The sequence below is a fragment of the Dama dama genome, chromosome 28 (genome assembly GCF_033118175.1).
Source record: "Dama dama isolate Ldn47 chromosome 28, ASM3311817v1, whole genome shotgun sequence".
NCBI lineage: Eukaryota > Metazoa > Chordata > Mammalia > Artiodactyla > Cervidae > Dama > Dama dama.
This window is the reverse complement of record NC_083708.1, coordinates 33,376,810-33,400,005: the sequence shown is the minus strand read 5'-3', so window position 1 is coordinate 33,400,005 and position 23,196 is coordinate 33,376,810. Positions and strand designations below refer to the sequence as shown.

The following is a 23,196-nucleotide window of genomic DNA, read 5'->3' as shown; positions in this document are numbered from 1 at the left end:
TTAGTGGAGAAGGAAATGGCAATCTACTCCAGTATTCTTGCCTGGGAAATACCCTGGACAGAGGAGCCTGGTGGGCTACAGCCCATGGGGTCGCACAAGAGTCGGATACCGCTTAATGACTAAACAATGAAACAATGACAACAAAGTGGCTGAGCTGTGTTGTTGTACAGGAGAAACCTGTAAAATATTTTTAAAATTTAAAATTTTAAAAATTTTAAATATTTTTATTTTTAAAGGTTTTAAAATAAACCTTTACAAAATATTGTAAAGCAGTTGTCTTCTGATTAAAGAATAAATAAATAAAAATAAAGAACTGTTAGTAAGACACCCAAATACCGTTCCAGGCACAATTGTTAAGCTTGTGGAGCTCATAGTCAGAAAGCCTGAAGTTCACACTCAGCTTTGAAATTTCCTGACCTTACGACTTGTACAATTCTTAAACTCTTTTCATGGAATCTCCTAAAGTATTAGTTTTCTTTGGAAACGGTATGGTTTATGAAACACAAAGTGAAGGCAGTATTTTTGAAAAACAAAATCTTTTTCAAAAAAAAATTCCTTAGAAGGGTAAGAAATTAAAATATTACTCAGCAGCAGCATACTAGCATAATATTTGTCACGTGAGCCCAGCAACGTCTTCTGAATTAGAAGGGGCCCGAGACACATGTGCCACAACAGGAAGCTGACAGAGTCGAGGACAGAGGGGGTCGAGCAAGGTTAAACCCAAGAGTATGCTTTGGGAGGTGGAGGCAGTCATATCACCAAGAATAACATCTCTGAGAAGGAGCAAGCAAGGGCCAGTGGTGGCAGGCACATAAGTGGATCATAAAGTAGCTTTTCAAGAAAGTCCGCTGTTTTAAAGAGCTTAAAGAATTTGACAACGGAGAGATAGAGGTCACCTTGCGGACTGTTTCTTTTATACCTCTAGTTTCACAAATGAGTAAACTGGGATTCGGAGAAGTAAAATGACATGGTTAGGATTACACTATAACTTAGTTCCTTGGCTTCTAGTCCAAGTGACTTTCTTGTCACAAAACATACAGACCTGGAAACTGAGGTTTATTAACAGAAATTTGTCAGCTTGATTGTTGTTGTCTTTCAAGTGATTTCATTGATTTTCATATTAAAAGCAGTGTAGAACTGAAGTGAAGACAGTTTCCTTAAATTGTACATAATTAGAAGTACTAAAAGTTTCATGATTCATTCATTCATTCTATAGTACACGTTGAGCACTGCCTGTCTAGCACAGTGCCTAGCACACAGTGGAATTCAACAACTATTTGAAAAACGAATTATTGAATAGGCATTCATCCTGTGTTTGACATCATCTTTACACAAAATTTATTAAGATGTAGTTCCTGTTTTATAGGAGCTTGCAGTTAAAAAGGAGCTATAGATATTAAATAAAGAACTGCACTATTATGATAAGCTCCACAAGTACAATGCTGTATATTAGGAAGTAACCCTTGAAATATTTACAGAGGAAGAAGCTTCTACACTGTTTATGAATACTGAGCGAGTGTTTGCCAGGTAGATAAGGTCAGGTGTGTTTGTGTGTCGGGGCATGGGGTGGGGGGTATATTCCAGATAGAAGGAACATGTCAAGGGCACAGAATACCATGATGAGGTTCAGGGGAAGTTCGCATTTATCAATTTGTGGGCAACAGGGAGCCCCAAATGTGTGAGTAGGCTAGGGAGGAACTACATTTCTACATTAGAGGGATCTCCTTCGTGTCAGCATAGAGGACGAATTTAGGGTTGAGAATGGGGGTAGGCATGAAGTCAAAGGCAGAAATATACTATGACAGTCTAGGAAAGAAATGAGGAGGACCCTTCTCACTTTGTCTTTCACTCAAAACTCAAACTCTCCATGAACTTTTCCATATAAATTTCAAACAGCCCAAATCCTAAAATTTGATAAAATCACAGATCAGTTAAAGAGGATGTAAAATGAAGCGTCCAGATCTTAAGTCAAAGCAGCAAAAGTTTTAAGTAACAAGAGAAAAATACCAACATGAAAGTCTAGGCTAGGAGACTTGATTTGGCTCCCAACCAATTGGCTGAAACCCGATTTCTGCTAATGTTTATTCCTTCGGATGGAAAATTCCTAAACTATTATTATCTGTAATAGTCGGAATTTCTTTCTGATTCTCAATCCAAGCCACATGGAAATAACATAAAAGTGGAGGCTATTCACTGTGAATTTACTCCTATTCTCAGTGTTTTGGCTCTTGTTTCATGGCCTAACATCCACCAGTAGGAGGCATTATCTGAACATCGTTGGGAAATATTCATTCCTAGGGAATGACATTGTTTCCTTATCTGGCTGAATTCAGTCTGAGAAGGAGGACTGTTGTTTCTAATGAAGAAAGAGCTCCACCCTCGGCCACTGCCACAGCGGCTCTGCCAACAAATACGAGCAAAGCGTTTTCCCTCTGTGTATCTCCAACATGGATGCTTTTCAGGGGTTCTTAAAATTCATCCTCAACCAGAAAACTGTTATTGGCTACAGCTTCATGGCTCTGCTGACCGTGGGAGGTGAGCGTCTCTTTTCACTCGTGGCTTTCAAGTGTCCCTGCGGCACTGAGAATGTGATCTACGGACTGGCTTTCCTGTTTGCTCCCGCCTGGGTATTACTGATCCTGGGATTCTTTCTGAACAACAGGTCGTGGAGACTCTTCACAGGCTGCTGTGTGAATCCCAGGAAAATCTTCCCCAGGGGCCACAACTGCCGCTTCTTCTCCGTCCTTGGGCAGATCATTCTGAGTTCACTGGTGGCCCCAGTGATGTGGTTGTCAGTGGCTTTGCTCAATGGGACTTTTTATGAATGTGCAATGAGCGGGACCCAAAGTCCAAGACTCCTCGATCTCATTTGCAAAGGCAAGCCTGAAGAGTGCTGGAAAGAACTTTACAAGGTATCTTGCGGAAAAACCAGCATGACTCCCACAGACAACGAAGAACTGAAATTGTCGCTGCAAGCCCAATCTCAGGTAAGAAGGGACACAGGTGTCTTTCCCCCACACCCCCCTGCCCCCCAGCGTGAGCTTGAAGTATTCTCTCTGTACTCCATTCAGCCAGGGTAAGAGCCTGAATCCTACCAGAACATTCTGAAACTCTGGAAATTGGAATGCAATGCAGCATTCAGACAGTCTCAGGAAAAGCTTTTCAGAGGTTGGATGGCTAACAAAATTGCTGACTGGATTGTCTTTTCCACTTCTGAAAAGAAAATCACCTCTTGAGTTAGACATCTGTAAACACTTAAGTACTTTAAGACAATCTCTCTGGGTTGACTTTGTAAATGATGCATCACACTAACTCATTATAGAGTGTTAATGGCAGTGCTGTAATTAGAAATTACTGCCTTCTATTAATTATTTTCAAACTGGTTTTTCAGAGAAATGCACACATACATACATAGCATACATCCATTAAAATACAGCTGAACCAAATGAGCTAATACGTTTCAAAGTTGCACATCATATAATTAGTGTAGAGATTCCATTGCATGATTTCTGGCAATTGCTATCTTTATGTGTAAATATTGTTAAGATGGAAAAGAACTTCCTGTATAAAATGGGGTGTTGGCAGACTTTAAATAGCCTTCAGTGAAACAGGACCATATTCTCCAGGGAGTTTTCCTCCTATGTTTTGTGCTCTATAGCTAAAATGTTCTTCTTACATTACTTCAGAGCTCAAGATTTGGGGCATTGTTTTATTTAACAGAAGGAAATTGTAGCTTTACCTAACTGATACCAGGAAGTAGCTTGTCATTCTTTCAGGGAGGTGAGCACAAATCCAGATGTGAGCCTGGCCCTGGCCTCAGGAAAAGACTGAATTCCTACTTGTGAGGAGCAGGAATGACATTTCACAAATCAAAACAAGCAATAGGAGTAGATAAACAGGTCCACAGTCTGTCAGGAAGGCTATTTGTTAAAGAATAAATGCCCTGAAAATACTGAGACTTAGCTCTTTTTTTTTTTTTCAATATAGACTTGCCTTTTCAACAATACATCAAAGCAAAACTCTTTCCCAAACTGGTTGGCAATATATTCAGACTCTCTTCATAAACTAATAAGCCTAAAAATGCTCCCCAACAAAACCTTTGTTTAATGCACAAAGCACATTTTAGACAAAAGCATGCCAGGCTGCCAAACGTCTTCCTTCTTTTGCTGAAGGAAGGTCTTAATTACAAATGTGATGATGCAATGAGTGATTTATGATTTGTGTCCTCAGGTACCAGCCCCATTCAGGTAGCAGCGGCTCCAAGCACTTACCACTGGGTGAGCTTTTCCTCCTCTAAATACAGGCATAAGGAAATCATGCCCGTCCTGCAACAGCTGAGCCTGGGTACACTGACCTGTTTACTTTTCAGAGGAATGAGAAGGACCTGGGGCTGAGTCCTTAGGGGATGATGCATAAGAGATGCAGACAAAGGGCGCTGTATCACAGCAGGTGCTGACCGCAGTGCTTCCGACAGGCAAGAGCAGCAAACATTCCGGACCCACAGCTGGGCATGGGGGTGGGGGTGGAACAAGTGCCACGTCCATGGGTGGGGCAGAGGAAAGAAGTCCAGCTGGCTGGCTTGCCGTCCTTCGGGTAGGTAGAGCAGTGGCAAGAACTCCGTCTTGGAGTTGCCAGCCTTGGGTTTGAATCCTGATTCTACTGCTTACCAACAATGTGACCCAGAGCTACTGTTTGACCCCTGAGAGCCCCAGTGTCCTCATAGTTGGGGGTAATAACACCTACCCTCGGAAGCACAGAGATGATGGACATAAATGGGCATAAAACTGCTGGCACACAGTAAGTATTTTAAACTGATGAGAAAAATGCCAAGGTTTGAGGGAGAAGACACATGCAGAATGGCATATTATTGAGGGATGGGGTGGGACCATCCATCAAGTCTAGTTAGATCCTGGGTACCATGAATTAGGGAAGAACAAGAGGGCTCAGTGCTCAGCACTCAAGTGAAAGCAAGTTGACGCTAAGGCCACGCAATGAGGGGAGGTGGGCCTGAAGCTGATCAAACAGTGAACAACTCAGCAGAATTGGTTTAGATACTGAAGTGAGATGGCCTACAGGCCTACAGGAGGATGGGCTGTGTGGAAAAAGAGAGAGGTAAGAGAAAAGAGGAAGATCTGATGTAAAACCAACCACAAGTGACTAAAGTAAATATAAGCACTGTCACATGATGGGAGCGGTACCTCATTTCTTAATCACGTCAGAAAGATACCCTAGGTTCAGGAAGGCCTTTACATAGACATGGATACGATTGAAAAATAGCAGCTCGTGCTAATAGCTGATACTTACTGAGTCACGTGGATTTCTACATCACCTCATTTTAATCCTCTAAATTATATTCTGAGGAGGGTAACCCCTACTTTACAATTGAGGAATCAAAGGCACAGAGAATACCTGTAAAAAAGTGAAAGTTGAGATTTAAACCCAACTGGTGCCAACCCAGAGCTGGCACTCATGTGAGGTCTGAGATCCTGCACAATGACCTCCATAGTCTGAGTCAGAGTTTGGAAACCATTGGTTTCCAAATAAGCATTGGAGTTTATTTGTTGTTCTATTACGGTCAGCCGGGGTTCATTTGCAGATTGTTATTTTTATGTTCAAATAGGCCCATCTGCTGAGAAATACTAAAGGGCCATTTAACTAAAATATTAAGAGAAACTTGGAAAGAGCTTTGTTAGTTGTTCACATATGAAAGTAACTCCAATTGTGAAAAATATTGGGTTGGCCAAAAAATTCATCCCGTTTTTTTTTTCACATCATATCCTTTCAATGTGTTATTTTTGAGAACTGATGTCCAAAAGTTCATTTTTTTCCCCGTGGCTTTTACGCAAGCTTCCAATTCTTATAGCTTCAGTTTCCTTATTGTGTTACATTTGTCTTGCTTTATAGTGAGACAGGATAGGGTAATGAGTGATGACACTTCTCTCAGGGAGGGTCTGCGGTTCTCTGTAAACAATGTAACATGGGAAAATCAGTCACTGGTCATGAATATCCACGTATCAATGCCTGAAGATACTCCACTAAGGAACTAGTAATATGCTCACACACAGAATTCTTTCCTGTAAAGCTAGTACTATATGAGGGCTTGGTTCTTCCAGTTCTTGATAATCTATATTTTTGCTTATTTCCATTTGCCTGCCTTCTGGGTATTTCTTTGCATACCAGCGATGGTGGGTAGGATAGAGAACAGAGGTTAGGTAAACCTTAACTTTATTTGACTATAAAAAAACAAAAAACAAAGAACAAAACTTGTTAATAATTAAGATGAAGGATGTCAACTAATTTCTGCTATTAAATTAGCCATACACTTCCCAACAACACTACCCTGTCTCTGTGAGAAGTGGCTTTGCTTTTGGTGTGCTCAATATTTCTTTCTTTCTAAGATTCTAGGATGGTTCCTGATTTGTTCCGCATCTTTCTTCTCTCTGCTCACCACATGTTATGCTCGCTGCAGATCTAAAGTTAGTTACCTTCAGCTGAGTTTTTGGAAGACATATGCACAGAAGGAGAAGGAGCAGTTGGAAAACACATTCGTGGATTATGCCAAAAAGCTGAGTGAAAGAAACCTGAAATGCTTCTTGGAAAACAAGAGGCCAGATGTCTTTCCCATGCCCACCTTTGCGGCCTGGGAGGCTGCTTCGGAGCTCCATTCCTTCCACCAAAATCGGCAACACTACAGCACCCTCCACAGGGTGGTAGAGGATGGTCTGGACCTTCGCCCGGAGGATGAGGAGACCACAATGATGCTTATGGGTACCGCCCAAAACGTGCAGCTCACCCACCATCACTGACACGCGGGGTCCAGACATCTTCCTCCCGCATCAATGGCTACCTGAGTATCTTGGCGTTTTCTTCCATTTTAGTATTTCTTAATCAGACAATAACACAAAGGGAAGCAGCTTTTGAGCCATGACAAGGTATCATGTGCTCAAACTGATGCTGAGTGACTGGCCAAAGATGGTGACAATGTGCTCTTGTATTGGTTGGGGGTTGGGGTTGGGGCTCAGGGGCTTCCGGTTCTAAGATTCGATGGCTGACAGTGAGACTCATGCAAGAAGTTCTGCCACTATGTAAATACAGTCACGGAATTCAGGGGGAGAAGTGGTGACTTGTGAGTCAGCGTGGTCCCCTTAACAGACTTCTGTTATTAACAGACTTCCCACTTCCACACAGTGGGATCTGCGATGTAGTTGGTAGAAATCCTCGTAGTAAATCTATCTTACTACCTTCCAAGGATATATGAAATGCTACCATTTAAAATTCATTTCCTTGGAAACTGAAGACATCAGTTCTCAAAAATAACACATTGAAAGGATGTGATGCCAAAAATTCAGAACTTTTCCCATGTTTCCCCTATGCACTGAAAGTAGACCCCTGGAGTCAGAGCTGTATTATGACTCTTGTGGGCTCTAGGCACTTTTGCCTTCTTGGGCTTATTTCTACATTAAAAAATACACATGTACACATACACATAAGCACACACACACCTATACTTATGACTATTGATATAAAGGCATAAATTAATATTATATACGGCTTCCCAGGTGGCTCAGTGGCAAAGAATCTGTCTGCAATGCAGGAGACCCAGGTTCAATCCCTAGGTCAGGAAGATCCCCTGGAGAAGGAAATGGCAACCCACTCCAGTATTCTTGCCTGGCAAATCTCATGGACAGAGGAGCCTGGCAGGCTACAGTCCACAGGGTCACAAAAGAGTTGTACATGACTTAGTGACTAAACAGCAAAAACAATATTAATATTATATGTTAGAACTTTTCCCCAACCTTAAAGTTCATTTATTACCTTGTGACTTTATAAGAAACTAAAAACACTTTAGTGGGTTCCTACAGAATGCAAATTTTGTGTTCTATTATATAATATATCCACATTAGTTTAAGTATATAGATATATTAGTTCCCTCTAAATCTCTGAGTGGAATCAATATTTAAGGAAGCAGTACCGTGTTTTAGGCTGTGGCTCACATCTTATACCATAGAGGGTCCTTGCCTCCTCATTGGAGAATCTTGGGGCTGAATTCCTTATTACCATGGTACACTATCCCAAATTGGGGAAAGGATCCTATAGGTTTAAGACCTGACACATATCCTTGGGAGCTTGGAGGTGCAGAGTCAGGTTGTATCTGTGTGTGTGTGTGTGTGTGTGTGTGTGTGTGTGTGTGTGTGTGTAGGTGGGAGAGTGCGAGGTGGGGGCTGTGAGGTTATAATATTGTTTGGGTTTTAAACATGGTGTGTGACAAATGTGTAACAATTGGTTCCTGAAAAAAAACAAGTGGTTATTTGAAGTGTTTGCCCATTTCTATGTTGTAATTTCAAGTTACCAAGGTGATATCACTGAAATCAGAGTTAGGAAGAGATGCTAATCATGGACAATATGAGCCAGAACTTTCTAAGAAGATTTTGTGGTGCATTTACTTTCATTCTAGCCAAACTGTCTCTGGTACAACTTTGGTGCGTCTGAGTTTCACTGCAATAAGACCTAACCATGGTAGATTAAACATGACTTAATGGCGCCAATTGAGAGATAGAGTCTTTTCCTCTTTTCCTTGAATCTGCCCCTTAATGAACCAACAATATGTAGCAGAGGTGAAGCCAGGTTGCAGAACTATTCCAGCTTATGCCTTGGTCTCTGGCAATGCTCAATCTGGTAAAAATAAGCCACCATGTAAGAAATGCAATTACCTTATTGAAGAGTCCCAAGCCCTGAAGAAGGCTAAAGTAGCCAAGTGGAGAGAGACAGACAGAGGGAGACCATAGCTGGCCAGCTCCAACTATTTGAGTCATTCTAGTTTAGTTACCAGGAATCTGAGTGAATAAGTCATTTGGACATTCCAGCTTCAGCAGAAAGACATGGAGAAGAACCAGAGAACCCAACAAACAGCCAGGAAAAAGATCCCAGATCTATGGTCTGAGTGAAGTCATACCAGCTATGCAGACGTCTCAGCCACACCATCTCAGACTGCAGATAATATAAAGGGGTCCCCACTGTGTCCTGTCAAAATCCCCTGAGCTTAAATAAATGTTGGTTGTTTGAAGCCAATCAAATTATGGGCATTATGAAGTAAGATATCCTGAACACTAATATGTGAAAATCAGAATTTGTTAAATGAGAGATTAGTGGTACATTGAATTTATATATAGATTATGCAAATATCTCCCTATGCATAGATTTTTCTTAATAACATTTACCTCTTGATTTCAGTAAACAGTGAATGAGCTGTGGAATGATTTGATAGATGCTGAATAGTTACTTCTCCAAACTGGCTCCACCAAAGCCTGAGATTCATTTTTAATGATTTTAGGTTAAATTTGGTTTGAGAGGAACACACTGCTATGAGTTAATCTGGTTTAAAATAAACAAATTACTGAGAAAGTGACATATTTTTAGCGTTAATACCCAGAAAAAGATGACAGTGGCAGGCACAGGACAGGCTGGCCTTGAGTAAGTTAGAAACATGTTGGTCTTCTGGTTTTGCTCCTGAAAATGTCGCATTCAAACCACAGCATCAGCATCATGAGGGAGCCTGTTAGAAATGCAGAATCAGACTCCATCCCAGACCTATTGAATCAAGCCTGCCATTAGACAAGATCTTAGGTGATTCTATGCAACTTAAACTTTAGAAGTGCTGCTTCTCAAACTTTAATGTGTGCCAAAAATCAACTGGATGGCTTGTTAAAATGTAGATTGCTGAGCCCAAGTGTCTGATTTGACAGGTTGGGGGTGAGAATTTGCGTTTCTAACAACTTCTCAGGTGATGCTGCTGCTGCTGCTGTAGGGACCACATCTTGAGAACAACAACTCTAAAGCAGAAAGCAGGCTACACTGGGGAAGGCAAGATAGAAGTAACTCGGAATCTTGGGCCCCACTCCAGATCTACAGAACTAGACTCTGTGCTATTATCAACCTGTCTTGAGAACATGGGGTGACTTTCCATGTATTTTCTATTTATTCAAGGCTACCTTTCATCACTTAAGGATATTTTTAGATTTCCTTACCTAAGTTTTGCAAATATTGTACATCTGCATTCTTCTTTGCCACTAGTCTAATGTTTTCTTTTTTCCATGGTATTTTCTAAGTTCTGGTTATTTGAGTACATGAAAAAGCTATTACTTAATGCATATATAAAGAAAGCTGAGCACAGAAGAATTGATGCTTTTGAACTGTGGTGTTGGAGAAGACTCTTGAGAGTCCCTTGGACAGCAAGGAGATCCAATCAGTCCATCCTAGAGTAAATCAGTCCTGAATATTCATTGGAAGGACTGATGCTGAAGCTGAAACTCCAATACTTTGGCCACCTGATGCGAACAACTGACTCATTTGAAAAGACCCCGATGGTGGGAATGATTGAAGGCGGGAGGAGAAGGGGACGACAGAGGATGAGATGGTTGGATGGCATCACTGACTCAATGGACAAGAGTTTGAGTAAACTCCAGGAGTTGGTGATGGACAGGGAAGCCTGGTGTGCTGCAGTCCATGGGGTTGCGAAGAGTCGGACACGACTGAGTGACTGAACCGAATGCATATATTTTAAACCTCTATACTTTACTATTATTTTATTCTTTGTAGAACTTTTTGCATTATAAAATAACTATTTTGCAGCCACTGATGACATAATGGATCTGGATAATAAATAATGAATTCTGAACTACTAGGTGAAGGCAGGATGGATGAAGAGCGTGCAGCTCAAAGCTGCTCATCTGTCTCAGCATCCCTTAAAATGAGCCCTTTGTTTCCAGTCGCTCAGTTATGTCTGACTCTTTGCAACCCCACGGACTGCAGGCCTCCAGGCTCCTCTGTCCATGGGATTTTTCCAGGCAAAAATACTGGAGTGGGTTGCTACTTCCTCCTTCAGAGGATCTTCCTGACCCAGGGATTGAACCCGCATCTCCTGTGTCTCTTGCATTGAAAGTGAAGGGAAAGGGAAGTCACTCAGTTGTGTCCAACTCTTTTCGACCTCATAGACTATATAGCCTACCATACTCCTCCATCCATGGTATTTTCCAGGCAACAGTACTGGAGTGGGTTGCCATTTCCTTCTCCAGAGGATCTTCCCGACCCAGAGATTGAACCTGGGTCTCCTGCATTGTAGGCAGACGCTTTACCATCTGAGCTACTAGGGAAGTCCTCTTGCATTGACAGGCAGATTTTTTTTTTTTTTAACCATTGAGCCCCCTGGGAAGCCCCAAAATGGGCCAACCACATATTATGTGCCTCCTAATGTTATGCAGTACAAGAGTTAGTACAGTACAACCTGTACAATACTGTTTCCTAAAAAAATAAATTCTGAATTTAATCAAGATCTTACTATTAGTGTCAAGGAAAAGTAGGCAAAAGAAAACAAGTTAATTAGCACCATGAGAAAGTAGCCAAGTAAATCTAGAATATAGGACATGCTATTGGACATATGACCCAGCTTTCCATAAACAAATGGCATTTTAAAAAGGAGAATAAAAGAGAAATAACAGCCAGAAACAACATGTGGGCCTTATTCGTATCCTGTTGCAAGCAACAAACAGACACAGGATATCTTTGAGATATTTAGGAAAATATGAATGAGTATTAAATGGAAATGAGGTTATTCAAGGAACTGTTCATTTTTATGTGCATGATAATAGCATGTTGGTTTATGTTTTACCAGTTTGAGATGCACATTGAAATATTTATATGTGAATTACCAGAAAGTCTAGAGTTTTCTGTAAAACATTTCATCACAAAAAGGGGGAGCTGATAGTTGAAACAAGATTGGCAAAATATTGATACTTATTGAAGTGGGATAGTAGGTTACATAGGACTCATTACATAGTGTCTGTATATTTGTATAGATCTGAAATTTTTCATAATAGCTATGCAATGAAATAAGTCATGTGCTCACCTCAGTTCTTCTGCTGAAATTTTGTCAGTCAACTCCTGCTTGCCCAGAATCTACCTTCTAGTAGTATTTTCAGAAAAAGTTCTCAGGAATCCTATTCCCTGAATTTTTATGTATTCAAGTTATTGGCCTACTCTGTACTTAAAGGACAGTTTAGCTGGTTCACACTTTCTCTACTTGCGTATATTTTATGTGTTACTCTAGTCTCTTCTGTCATTGAATTTTTTTAAGGGAGCATCTGATGCTATCTTACTAATATATTACTAACATCAATTTTTTAACCTATATTCTCAAAAAACCCTTTCTTCATCTTTAAAGTCCAATGACATACTAAATATACTTTCAGATAGATCTTTGGATCAATTTTCCCTGCTACTAGTTACGTTCTTTCATCATGGAGAAATATTTTCTCTCGTTTCAAGACAATTGAGTCTATGTGTTTCCCTTTATTCTCCTTGTCGCTCTACTTGATTTTCATGAAATCTTATGGTTTTAGATTCAGAACTAAGCTACAACTATGTTCTTATTGAAATGTCATTAACTGAATAATAATTTTAAAAAGCTAAGTTATCTTGGGGTCTTGATTCTTGTTTAACCCATTCCTACACTCTCCTCTTTGTTCACTCATGCAACCAGAATAAAGTCAATAGTTGACATTTTGACATTTGCAGCCCCTTACCTATGAAGTAAAGAGCAAGGAGCATTGGATCTGTACATGCTTCTTTTTTTTTTTAATTTTTAAAATTTTTTTATGTACATGCTTCTTTTATGTAGCAGCTTCAAGGATGACTATTCTCATTTGTGTGGTTGCTGCCTTGATTGTTATCATGTATTTAACCAATCTCTTCATTCCCCAAAGTTCCCAAGGGAGCCTAGATTGCCCTGAGGAGCTGACACAAGGAAAGATCTGGCTCCAGTTTTTATTGTTTAATGCAGTGGCTTCTGACTAAAACTTAATGAAGCCCTAAATGAGTACTGGGACATAATGAGGTTTTAGGAGAGGTAAGGAGGCAAGCTGAACTACTGAGGCTGAACTTGAACATGGAGGGTAACCCCAGAAGGAGGCCTGTGTTACCTGAAGGCAAGGCAAGTGCCAGTGCCTTTGTACTTATACCTACTGGAGTAGGGTTTTGGTGGAGAGCTTTAGGTTAGTTTAATTCATTTTGGAGGTTGGAAGATTCTTATTACAAATATAAAATGTCATATTTGATTCTGGAAGAAAACTGCTTTTAGGTTGCTTCAAATAACATTTTCAAAGTTCAGTTGTTTGTTAAAATTGAGTTATGCAGAAAGAATATTTGCCTGGTCAAATAAAAGAATATTTGTAAGAGAGATAATATTCTAAATTTTGCTACTACACTAAAGAGGAAAGGCAGAATTAAAATTTGTTAACAAACTATTATGTGTTGGATGTTTTACATATAATTTGTATTTAAATTTTCACAAGCATACTGGGAAAGATGATTGTTTCCACCTTTATGAATAATATTAAATTTCAAAAAGTTATGTTTAAGCCACAGGTAAGAGATGGAGCTTAAGTTTGAACCTGAATTAGTCTGACTCAACTTCTGTCACATAAATACCGCCTCATGGTGGTGTATTCTCAAGTGTTCATTTAATCTTTTAAAGCGAATTTCCTCACTCGTAATATTTGAGTGTTGGATTAGTACACCAGAGTTTTTTTTCAATTCTGTTGTCCTGAGTCTTAAGGCAGTAGCCCATAAATTCCTAGTTCCGTTGTCTTCTTGGTGTACTCCTGGGAACTGATGTCTATCTCCAAGCTTCTTGGTCTCTTTTTGGGCCCTTGGCCTCTTTCCCTTTCTGCGCAGTGTCTTCACTTGGGTTTCTAGACATTTGAGATAGTTATGCTGTAACTATGCTTCTTGTTCACCGTATTGATGAGGTGAACCAGAAGTGCAGTTAGAACATGGCATCACTGTCATATTTTATTTCCTCAGGTAAAAATTACAATTGACAAAGAAGAAATTTTCAGCGCTGGAAAGTTCATAAAAGATTTAGAAGAGTACCCCCGATTTAATATTTATATCTTTGAGAGCAGATCTTTCTGTCTGTCTGTATGACCAGCTATTTTTTCACAGTTTCAAATTTCCTGACCCTACAGCCACACCAATGCCAGAAAAAAAATCTTTAAAACATTTTAAATTGTAGTGACTGAGATTAAATTGGGGGAAATGAATTAATTTACTTAATCACATTCTCTAGATTGTTTCAAGGAAGAGGATAAAGTAAGAAAAGTTATTAATTCAGGTGAGGTTGAATAATTTTGCTTTAGAAAAACACCTCAAAATACACGAATCATTTGGCAGAGGACACAACCTATAAAATGCTTACTAGTTGCATGGTGGTAGTGGTTTAGTCACTAAGTCACCTCTGACTCTTTGCAACCCCATGGACTGTATTCTTCCAGGCAAGAATACTGGAGTGGGTTGCCATTTTCTTCTCCACTAGTTGCATGGTAACAACATTTTATTCTTAGATTTTTAACATAAAAGGATGTGCTTCTGCAATAATAATAATTGCTGATGGTATCAACAGATCAAGAAGATTTCTCCCAGGTGTTTTGTTGGTGTTTGCTCCAAGAGAAGAAACATGAGAGATAGTAATCAGGGTTTTTAAAAGGCTTGCTTCCTTAAACTATTGGCTAACTATGAGTGAGTGTCACCTGATGCGAAAAAGGAAATAAAGCAGTTAAAGAAATACATAGTTGCAAACATACAGTTACAAACTGGTGTTTGATCAATTTCATCTTCTTTGGCATGGCAGTTTCTTTCCCTACCTCCTCCCAAATGGGATAAACTAGTTATCCCAACACTGGTGGGCATTGTTTCAATCATGACTCTCCTTGATTACATCCCTCTAATGTTCTCCACATTTTTTCCCAATGACATTTTATTTTATTTGAAACACTTAAAGGCGATAAAAAGAAGTGGTAACTCTGGAAACATCTGAACTGAGGGAAGGAGGAGTAGCAGTCCCCACATGCCACCTCACCTCTGCAGCGATCACCCTGATGCTCACTGCTCAAGGAAACTCGTGCTCTAGAGCAGTGGGTGCCCTTAAAGATCACATGCGTGTGTGAATCTTAGCACATGCATGCTAAGTCGCTTCAGTCGCATCTGACTCTTTGAGACCCTGTGGCCCATAGTCTGCCAGGCTCCTCTGTCCATGGGATTCTCCAGGCAAGACCACTGGAGGGGTTGCCATACCCTCTTCCAGAGGCTCTTCTTGACCCAGGGATCGAACTCCGTTCTCTTGTGTCTCTTGCATTGGGAGACAGGTTCTTACCACTAGTGCCACCTGGGAAGCCCAAAGATCACACAGGGAGCATTTAAAAAAAATTCTGATGCCTGGGCCTTATTCCCAGAGACTATCATTTAACTGGTCAAAATTAGCGCCCAGGCATCAGAATTTGGGGTAGGGAGAAGCTGGTGAGTCTATGAAATGGTCAGGGTCAATAACCATTTCTCTGGTGCAGCATTGAGAGGTCAGGGCAAATCTGGACAGAATCTTACTTTTGACACAAACTAAGAGACTCACCAAGCAGGGCTGACTGCCCCAGAGCGTGACTGGCCTGCCCGTATGTCTCTGAATCTCCAGGCTCAGGTGGAGCTCGCATGAGCTTTTGGGGTTTTGTTTCCCAGAGTGTTTCCTCAACTGTTTTCACCCCCAGTTAGGAATTTCATGGTAAATAGTTACATTAATGAAATGCTCCCAATGCTATTGCTGTTTTCAACCTGAACACTTAAGTTTGTTTCATAAGTCAGTCTCTTTCATGAGTTTCTTCCAAATAAGTTAAGCCATAGGAATAAAATCAAGAGTCTCCAATGGAAAATTAAGGACAGCCTAGATTTCATGTGCTGAGATACCTGCAAGATTGAACACTTCCTTATGGAACATCTTTGGTAATAGTGCTAAGGAGACAAGATGCCTGGAAAGAACCAGTTTGCCTGTAAGACTTGATCATGAGCAGAAGTGAAAGACACATTCACAAGTGAGGGGAGGTAACTTGCAGAATTTACTGAGCCTTAAGATATACTTCTCTGTGTCTAAAAGAAAAATAATGTTATACAAATGTAGTCTAAAAAAAAGTTAAAGGGTAATTTTCCTGCAGGTGCCTTGGCTTCATACTGAGAATCTGCCAAAGCAATTGATGCGGTCCTCTGGGTTAGACCCCCTCAGCCTGCAGAATCCACCGACCTTGTGGTTATGCACACAAGCTTGTTCACAAAGGAAAACTTCCTACGCTTTTTTTCTTTCACCCCTCCCAGAGGTACAAAGGGAACAGAGCAAGTGTGTGGGTGTTTATATAAGGCAGTTCTTGCTACTCAGAGGGGAAAATTCAGTCTAAATAGTTATGTTTGTTTAAAAAGGTTTTCTTATTTTTAAGAAACACATTTCTGGACCAAATGGTAAGAATTTTCAAAATATTTTGTGTGTGTCCTTTGCTGTTAATATTCATCATTTTTAAATATTGAGAATTTTCTGACTATAAAGGGTTTTTCTTTCCTTTTGATTTTTCCGTCTTCTCTGCTCGACAATGTTACTAACAAGGAAAATGGTCTGACATTCAGCTAACTGTGAGACCAGGCTTCTCTGGAATGCTGTGTGGTGCCATGCTGTGACTTGCATGGAATTTAATCCCTGTTTACTAAGGGCTCCCACTTATGTTAATACCATATGTTGGAAAAAATTAAAGTAAGTCAGTAGGCCTCTACCACTAGATTATGAGCTAGTCTTTGAAAAATTGCAATTAATAGCAAAGAAAGGTGTTCTGTTGAGGCTTAGTCTGATTCCCTTCCATTGCTTGATTGCGGGAGGAGAGGAAGCAGGAACCCTAGGAAGGGGTAGGGGATGGGGCACGTGTGGTGCGTTAGCCCTGAAACCCACACCCCCGGTGCTGCGCTGGGAACTGCGCTCTGACCTGCTCTCCAGTTGCCTCCCTGTAGGTTGTGAACCGGACCCTCCTGGTCTTTCCAGGTGCTTCTGACGAGTGACCCAGGCTGTCACTTGGCTTCTTCCCCACCCCTGCTCAGCTCCCCGTACGCATCACAGGTAAGGAGTGCCTGGCTCCTGAATGCAAGGTAGACTCTGAGGACTCCAGTGTTCTAGGACCTCAGTTTCCCACTTCAATCTTTTGGGTGCGGATGGGAGCCCATATCATAATGTCTAAATCCTCAAACATCTATTTAAAGATTATTCTAGTATAAAGCAGTGACAAGATACCTGAAAATTCAGGATTGCGGGATCTTTGTCCCAGAGTCACAATTGTTGGCTGTTTATCAATTTCATGGAGGTGAAATTAGCGGTGGCCCCCTGCACCCTCTCCCTCTTTCCACCCCACCGCGTTAGGATTCCTGGCAGGTTATCTGGGTTACGGCTTTGAGTTGCCTGATGTGGAGAGATTTGAGCTGAGTGTGGAGAGCACGTGTGGCAGAAGAAGGAAGGAGTCTTATCACTGGTGATGTTGACCACTAACTATGCAGCATCAGAGGCGTGCTCCTGGCCCTGAGGCAGTAAAAGCAGCATGAACGCATTACCTTTCAAAAGGATCAGCGAAAACCAGTCCTCCACATTAGTGAGAGATTTTAACAAAGGGCAAGTGTTGCCTAGCCATAAAAATGTTCCAAGGCTCCCTTTATTTTATGCCATTCAGGCTGCATTTTTTTGTCTATCCCTTTAAGTAAGTGGTATGTAAAAGGCAAAGGTGTGTATCTGTTTATGTGTATCTGTGTGTTGCGGGGGTGGTGGGGGCATGGTGTGAATGGAGGCAACTTTAAAATTGAGATTTAAATTTTTATCCTGGTAAGAGAAAAAAAAATAATAAAACGTTAAAGCACAGAAAAAAGCCTCCCCGAGTTTTGTGCACAGAATTAAGATGTCAACATAATCATGTATGCTGTGCATGGTACTGGGTGCATTCCATTTAGGCTTACACTCAGAATTGGAAATGGCAACCCACCCCAGTATTCCTGAGCCTCGCTGGTGGCTCAGTCCGTAAAGAATCCACCTGCAACGTGGAAGACCTTGGTTCGATCCGTGGGTTGGGAAGATTTCCTTGGGGGAGGGCATGGCAACTCACTCAAATATTCTTGCCGGGAGAATCCCCATGGACAGAGGAGACTGACGGGCTATAGTCCATGGGGTTGCAGAGAGTCGGACACAATTGAGTGATTGATTATTACTACAGAATTGTGAAATATGGTGATTTTTGTGGAAGGTACTTTTTTAAAAAATAAAGTATATTGTTAAGAAAATGAAGGAAGCCAAATATAATCAGAAAAAAAAAGAGCAAAAGCAAAATAGAGAAGCATAAGGAACAAAACTGTTTGCTTTGCTTTGTTTTTAAGAGGAAAAAAAACACACTAAGATATACTGATGTCTCTGACTTGAATGGCCTGGTTTAAGTTCACTTCACTCAGGCAGTCTCTCTATTCACGTAAAAATATCAGATCATCTCTGGTAACATTCTCTGGAAAAACACAGAATGCCAAGAGAAAGGACTGCAAGGGGTTTAGAAAAAGAGAAGCAAAAGCAAAACCCCCATAGGATTAGAGGACCAGAACTTTTATGATTGGTTCTTTTATAAGAAATTTAAAAGAAAAACCAAATATTATCTACTGTAGCACAACATCATTTTTGTCTTAGGAGAACTTAGTTATCGCCCTTCCACCGAAGTATCTCTGAGTTTAGTGTTCTAAGAAATGTCTGCCCCACTCTTGCTAATGGTCTAAAATATTTACTTTCAACTAACAATGTGGTTTCACTTGGACTGCTTCCTAGGGGAAACATTTTCTTTTTTGGAAAGGTTTGCTTACTTGACTATTGTCTGCAAAATACGTAACAATGACAATTCTCTTCTTCATTTTTTTTTCCCCAGATCCAAAATTAGCGTTTTATTCAGAACGCTGGTGCCTTGTAGCTAGCATGCTAAATGGAGCCTGCTACACTATTGTATACAGGAATTCTAGCCGCTGGAACGAAGGAAAACAAACAGTAGCATCTGTAAGATGAATAAAGCAAGTAGAGTGTTCACAGGTAAAGTAAGACCCACAAATTACTGCTACCAATTTCCTAGATGGAAAGAATAAGGTTCTTTTTTCTTTTTCCCCATGTGGGAAAGTCTCAGGATGTTTTTTGTACCCGAATCCCCTCTCTGAGGGGCTCCTTTTGATGGCCAATGCTTTCTGTTTCATTATCCTGTTGTTTCTCCTGGGGACTCAGACGGTAAAGAATCTGCCTGCAATGCAGGAGACTTGGGTTTGATCCCTGGGTCAGGAAGATCCCTTGGAGGAGGGCATGGCAACCCACTCCAGTATTCTTGCCTAGAGAATTCCATGGACAGAGGAGCCTGGCAGGCTACAGTCCATGGGGTTGCAAAGAGTCAGACACGACTGAGCACAATGGACAAGGACAGGCCTTTGAAAACCAAGACAGTCAGTCCATAGTTTGGCTATGGGTCTGTGGAAGTGACTTAGTATGAAAACTCCACCCAACAGAGGGCTAGTGACTGGCGGCACAGGCTAGAGGCTCTCTTTTTGGGATTTTGAATGTGAGACACAGAGAGAATCACAGGTTTAATGATTGGGCAGAAAGCAAAAAACGCCTGGAGTAAATGAGTAAATAGAAATCAAGAGGCGGCCAAACGTGTGAGGCAGCAGAATCACTGAGATGGAGAGAAGATAAAGAGGAATAAAATGATATTAGTAGGTAGCTGCAAGAGCTTAATAACCAGAGTAGTTGAGTCACTAAAATGGCAGAAGACTGCAGTAAGGAACCATAAATGCCTGTACTGAGATGACAAGATACACTCCATTTCTATTCTTTCATGAGGCCCAGCTCTGGTGTCCCCAGCATCCTCACAGCAGGCCCCTACAACCTGACATCCTAATGCTGGCGACATACAAGAGGCTACCTAACACAGTTTTGTTCCATGAGGAGTTTTAGGATACATTTCAAACATTTTCCATGATAAATGGGAATGATTTATTTAAATGATCAATTTTGTCTCTTAGCTTCTCAAGATTGTAAAACTTAACCGTAAGTGTGTTTGGAAAGCATGAGAATATTTTTCTGTAACTAAGGAGATGTTTCTTAGACCTTAGACCAGAGAAAGGTACAACTGTATTTTTTGTTTGCCCTTATAATAAACTGGAAGACATATGAGCCCATTAAGTTAAGTGAAATGGGATTGGATTACCTCTTTAATGTTTGCATTTTGTAATCACAAAAATGGGATTGGATTACCTCTTTAATGTTTGCATTTTGTAATCACAATTGACACCAATGTAACAAGAATGAATCTTCTGAAAATTTCTACACTCCTGTAAATTATGGAAAAAATAAACATTTCAGTAAAATTATCAAGATGAGTTCATTGTCTGTTATTCAGGAAGAGTCAGTTATTTTCCTGTTCAGGATCCTTTTGTAATTCAAATCTTGTTATTGCTGATTTGCTGTTGTGAGCAACTAGAGACTTTTAGAGCACTGTATTTTCACCGTAGTAAATATTACTTGAAATAAGGGGGCTTTTGCAGATAATGAGAGTTACAGTAAGAGAGGAAGAGAGAGGAAAGAGTCTTTAATTTGGCGATGAATACGGCCCACTGCCCTCTTCTGGACAGACTAGGAGGAGCAACATGAAACAGATCACCAGCCCAGGTTGGATGCATGAGACAAGTGCTCCGGGCTGGTGCACTGGGAAGACCCAGAGGGATGGGATGGGGAGGGAGGCGGGAGGGGGGATTGGGATGGGAAACACATGTAAATCCATGGCTGATTCATGTCAATGTATGGCAAAAACCACTACAATATTGTAAAGTAATTAGCCTCCAACTAATAAAAATAAATGGAAAAAAATAAATAAATTCACTTCAACAATATTTAATGAATGTCTACAACGTGCTGGTTTGCCATGGCATGATGGGCCAAACCCCAAGAATGCCTGAAATTATCCTTTCCTTTGAAAAGCTTATAGACATGATGGGGATATGAAATTCAATATAATTTTTCTGGATAATCTATGTAAGTATCAAGTCAAATTTTATGTGTATTACCATAACTCAGGAAAACTTCATATTATTTTCAATCATTGTAAAACAGTTTTGTTCTTGTTGGATGGAGAACAGAAATATATATATAAAAGAAGCTGGCCAGCAGCAAATTCTTGGAAGATCAACCAGCATAAGACACAGTGAAACTGTGTGTCACAGACTGATCAAAAGATTGAACTAAAATACAGCCTTATGTTGCCCTATTTTCATAATAAAGATGTTCTCAGTAAGGTTGATCATGAGTTCCTTTACCTTTCCAAGGTTTCAACTGATACTATTCAAAGTAAAAGATTTCACTTTTGCTTTTCAGAATTTATTGCAAGCACAGTATATGGAGTTCCAATTTTTTTCAGCCTAAGGATCAGAATTTCAAGTTTCATAAGTCTGTTTCTATCTTTTATATATTTTATATCATATTTTTCTCTATTTAAAAATTTCATCTTACTGTGACAATGCCAATGATGTGATGTTTATTCTAGAAAATCATAAATTCCCTCTATATCCCTCAGAGCAACACTCATAAAGACATTGACCTAACAGTAAAAAGCTCTCCGGGCTTTGATGAACAGAGTTTACACCAGACCAACTATTTGTAAACACTATCAGTAATGAGAAGACACGGATGCTCTGAGAGAGACTTTGGAAGCGCCAATCAGCATACTCAGCTGTTTATGATTACAGTTCTGTGTTCAGAGTTTAGCTAGGGAAAGCAACACCTGAAAATCCGGAAACTGCAGCTGGAAGAGGTCTCACCTGATACATCTGGACATTGACCTTTGGACAAGCTGTATGATTTGCTCAGGGTCATAGAGTGGGGATGTGGCTGAGCAGGATGTGGACTCAAACTTAACCTCCATTACATTGAACTTGGTTAGACCACTGCTCCGAATCTGATGAGGATCGGAGCGCCTCACGTTTAAGCTACTTCTAAAGGCAACATTCTAATATTTCTTGTCAGGCCCATCCTTTATGATTATCTTGATTCAATGATGAAGTTTTTCTCTGACTCGATTCTTCTAATAATAAAATTTTTATCATAAATGTGTTTGGAAACCATGAAATACATTTTTGTGTAATAAGGAGCTCTCTTTTAGACCTTAGACCAGACAGAAGTACAATTTTATTTTTGACTTGCTGTTATAATAAACACAGGGATGTATGCCTGTTAAGTTTAAACTCTCCAGTATTTCATGACTATAACTAAAATCAGCTAGGGTAACTCTACTGCAAATTCTGCATTTTCATTTTTCTCAGAATGGTGGTCATAATAGGAGAAAAGTCTTCAAAGGTATATTTTATATTTTTATTGAAGTATAGTTGATCTACATGTATTAGTTTCTGATGTGCAGCAAAGTGATTCAGTTATATATATATGTGTGTGTGTGTGTATATATATATATATATATATATATATATATATATATGTATATTCTATTCAAAGGTCTATTTTAAAGAAACAATTAATTTTTGGAAAAAGCACTGGAACAAAGTCAGAAGAATTAAATTCTAAGCTGGCTCTTTTTCTCTGAAAGTTATACATTTAAAAAATTGAAGTATAGTTGATTTGCAGCATTATATTTGTTTCAGGTGTATAATAGTGATTTATATTTTTATAAATTATACACCATAGCATTAAAAATATTTTCTATATTTCTTGTGCTGTACATTACATCCATGTGACTTATTGATTTTATGACTGATAGTTTGTACCTCTTAATCCCCTTCAACCATTTTATCCCTCCTCTCATATCCCCCTGCTCTGGCAACCACTAGTTTGTGCTCTGTATCTATAAGTCTGTTTCTTTTTGGTTATGTTTGTTCATTTATTTTGCTTTTTAGATTCCACATATAAGTAAAGTCATATACCATTTGTCTTTCTCCGTCTGACATTCACTTAGCATAATACCCTCTAGGTCCATCCAGGTTGTCGCAAACAGCAAGATTTTATTCTTTTTTTATGGCTGAGTAGCAGTCCATTATATACACACACGTGTGTATGTGTGTGTGTGTGTGTATGTGTGTTTCACGTCTTCTTTATCCATTCATCTATTGAGGGCACTTAGGTTGTTTCCATATCTTGGCTACTGTAAACAATGCTGCAATGAACATAAAAGTGCATATATCTTTTCTAATTAGTGTTTTTTATTTTCTTCAGGTAAATATGTGAGTGAATTGCTAGTTCTATTTTAATTTTTTTAGGAATCTCCATACACTATGAAAATAGTG

At 39.9% G+C, this 23,196-nt stretch overlaps 2 protein-coding genes across 3 annotated transcripts in view; one reads left to right on the top strand and one right to left on the bottom strand.

Moving 5' to 3' along the window:
• The window catches only part of TRAPPC3L (trafficking protein particle complex subunit 3L), a 67,122-nt gene that overhangs the window by 6,270 nt on the left and 37,656 nt on the right, over positions 1-23,196 (bottom strand). The gene's annotated exons all lie outside the window — the stretch shown is intronic.
• CALHM5 (calcium homeostasis modulator family member 5) lies at positions 2,352-13,290 on the top strand. Its single transcript, XM_061131622.1, has 2 exons — positions 2,352-2,987; positions 6,399-13,290. Exons 1-2 carry the CDS (start codon positions 2,448-2,450, stop codon positions 6,804-6,806), a joined length of 948 nt encoding a protein of 315 aa, XP_060987605.1. The 5' UTR covers positions 2,352-2,447; the 3' UTR covers positions 6,807-13,290.

Coding starts and splice junctions, on each gene's coding strand:
- CALHM5 (XM_061131622.1), top strand. CDS start 2,448: ATGGATGCTTTTCAGGGGTTCTTAAAATTCATCCTCAACCAGAAAACT. Junction 2,988..6,398: donor CGCTGCAAGCCCAATCTCAG/GTAAGAAGGGAC, acceptor TTTCTTTCTAAG/ATTCTAGGATGGTTCCTGAT.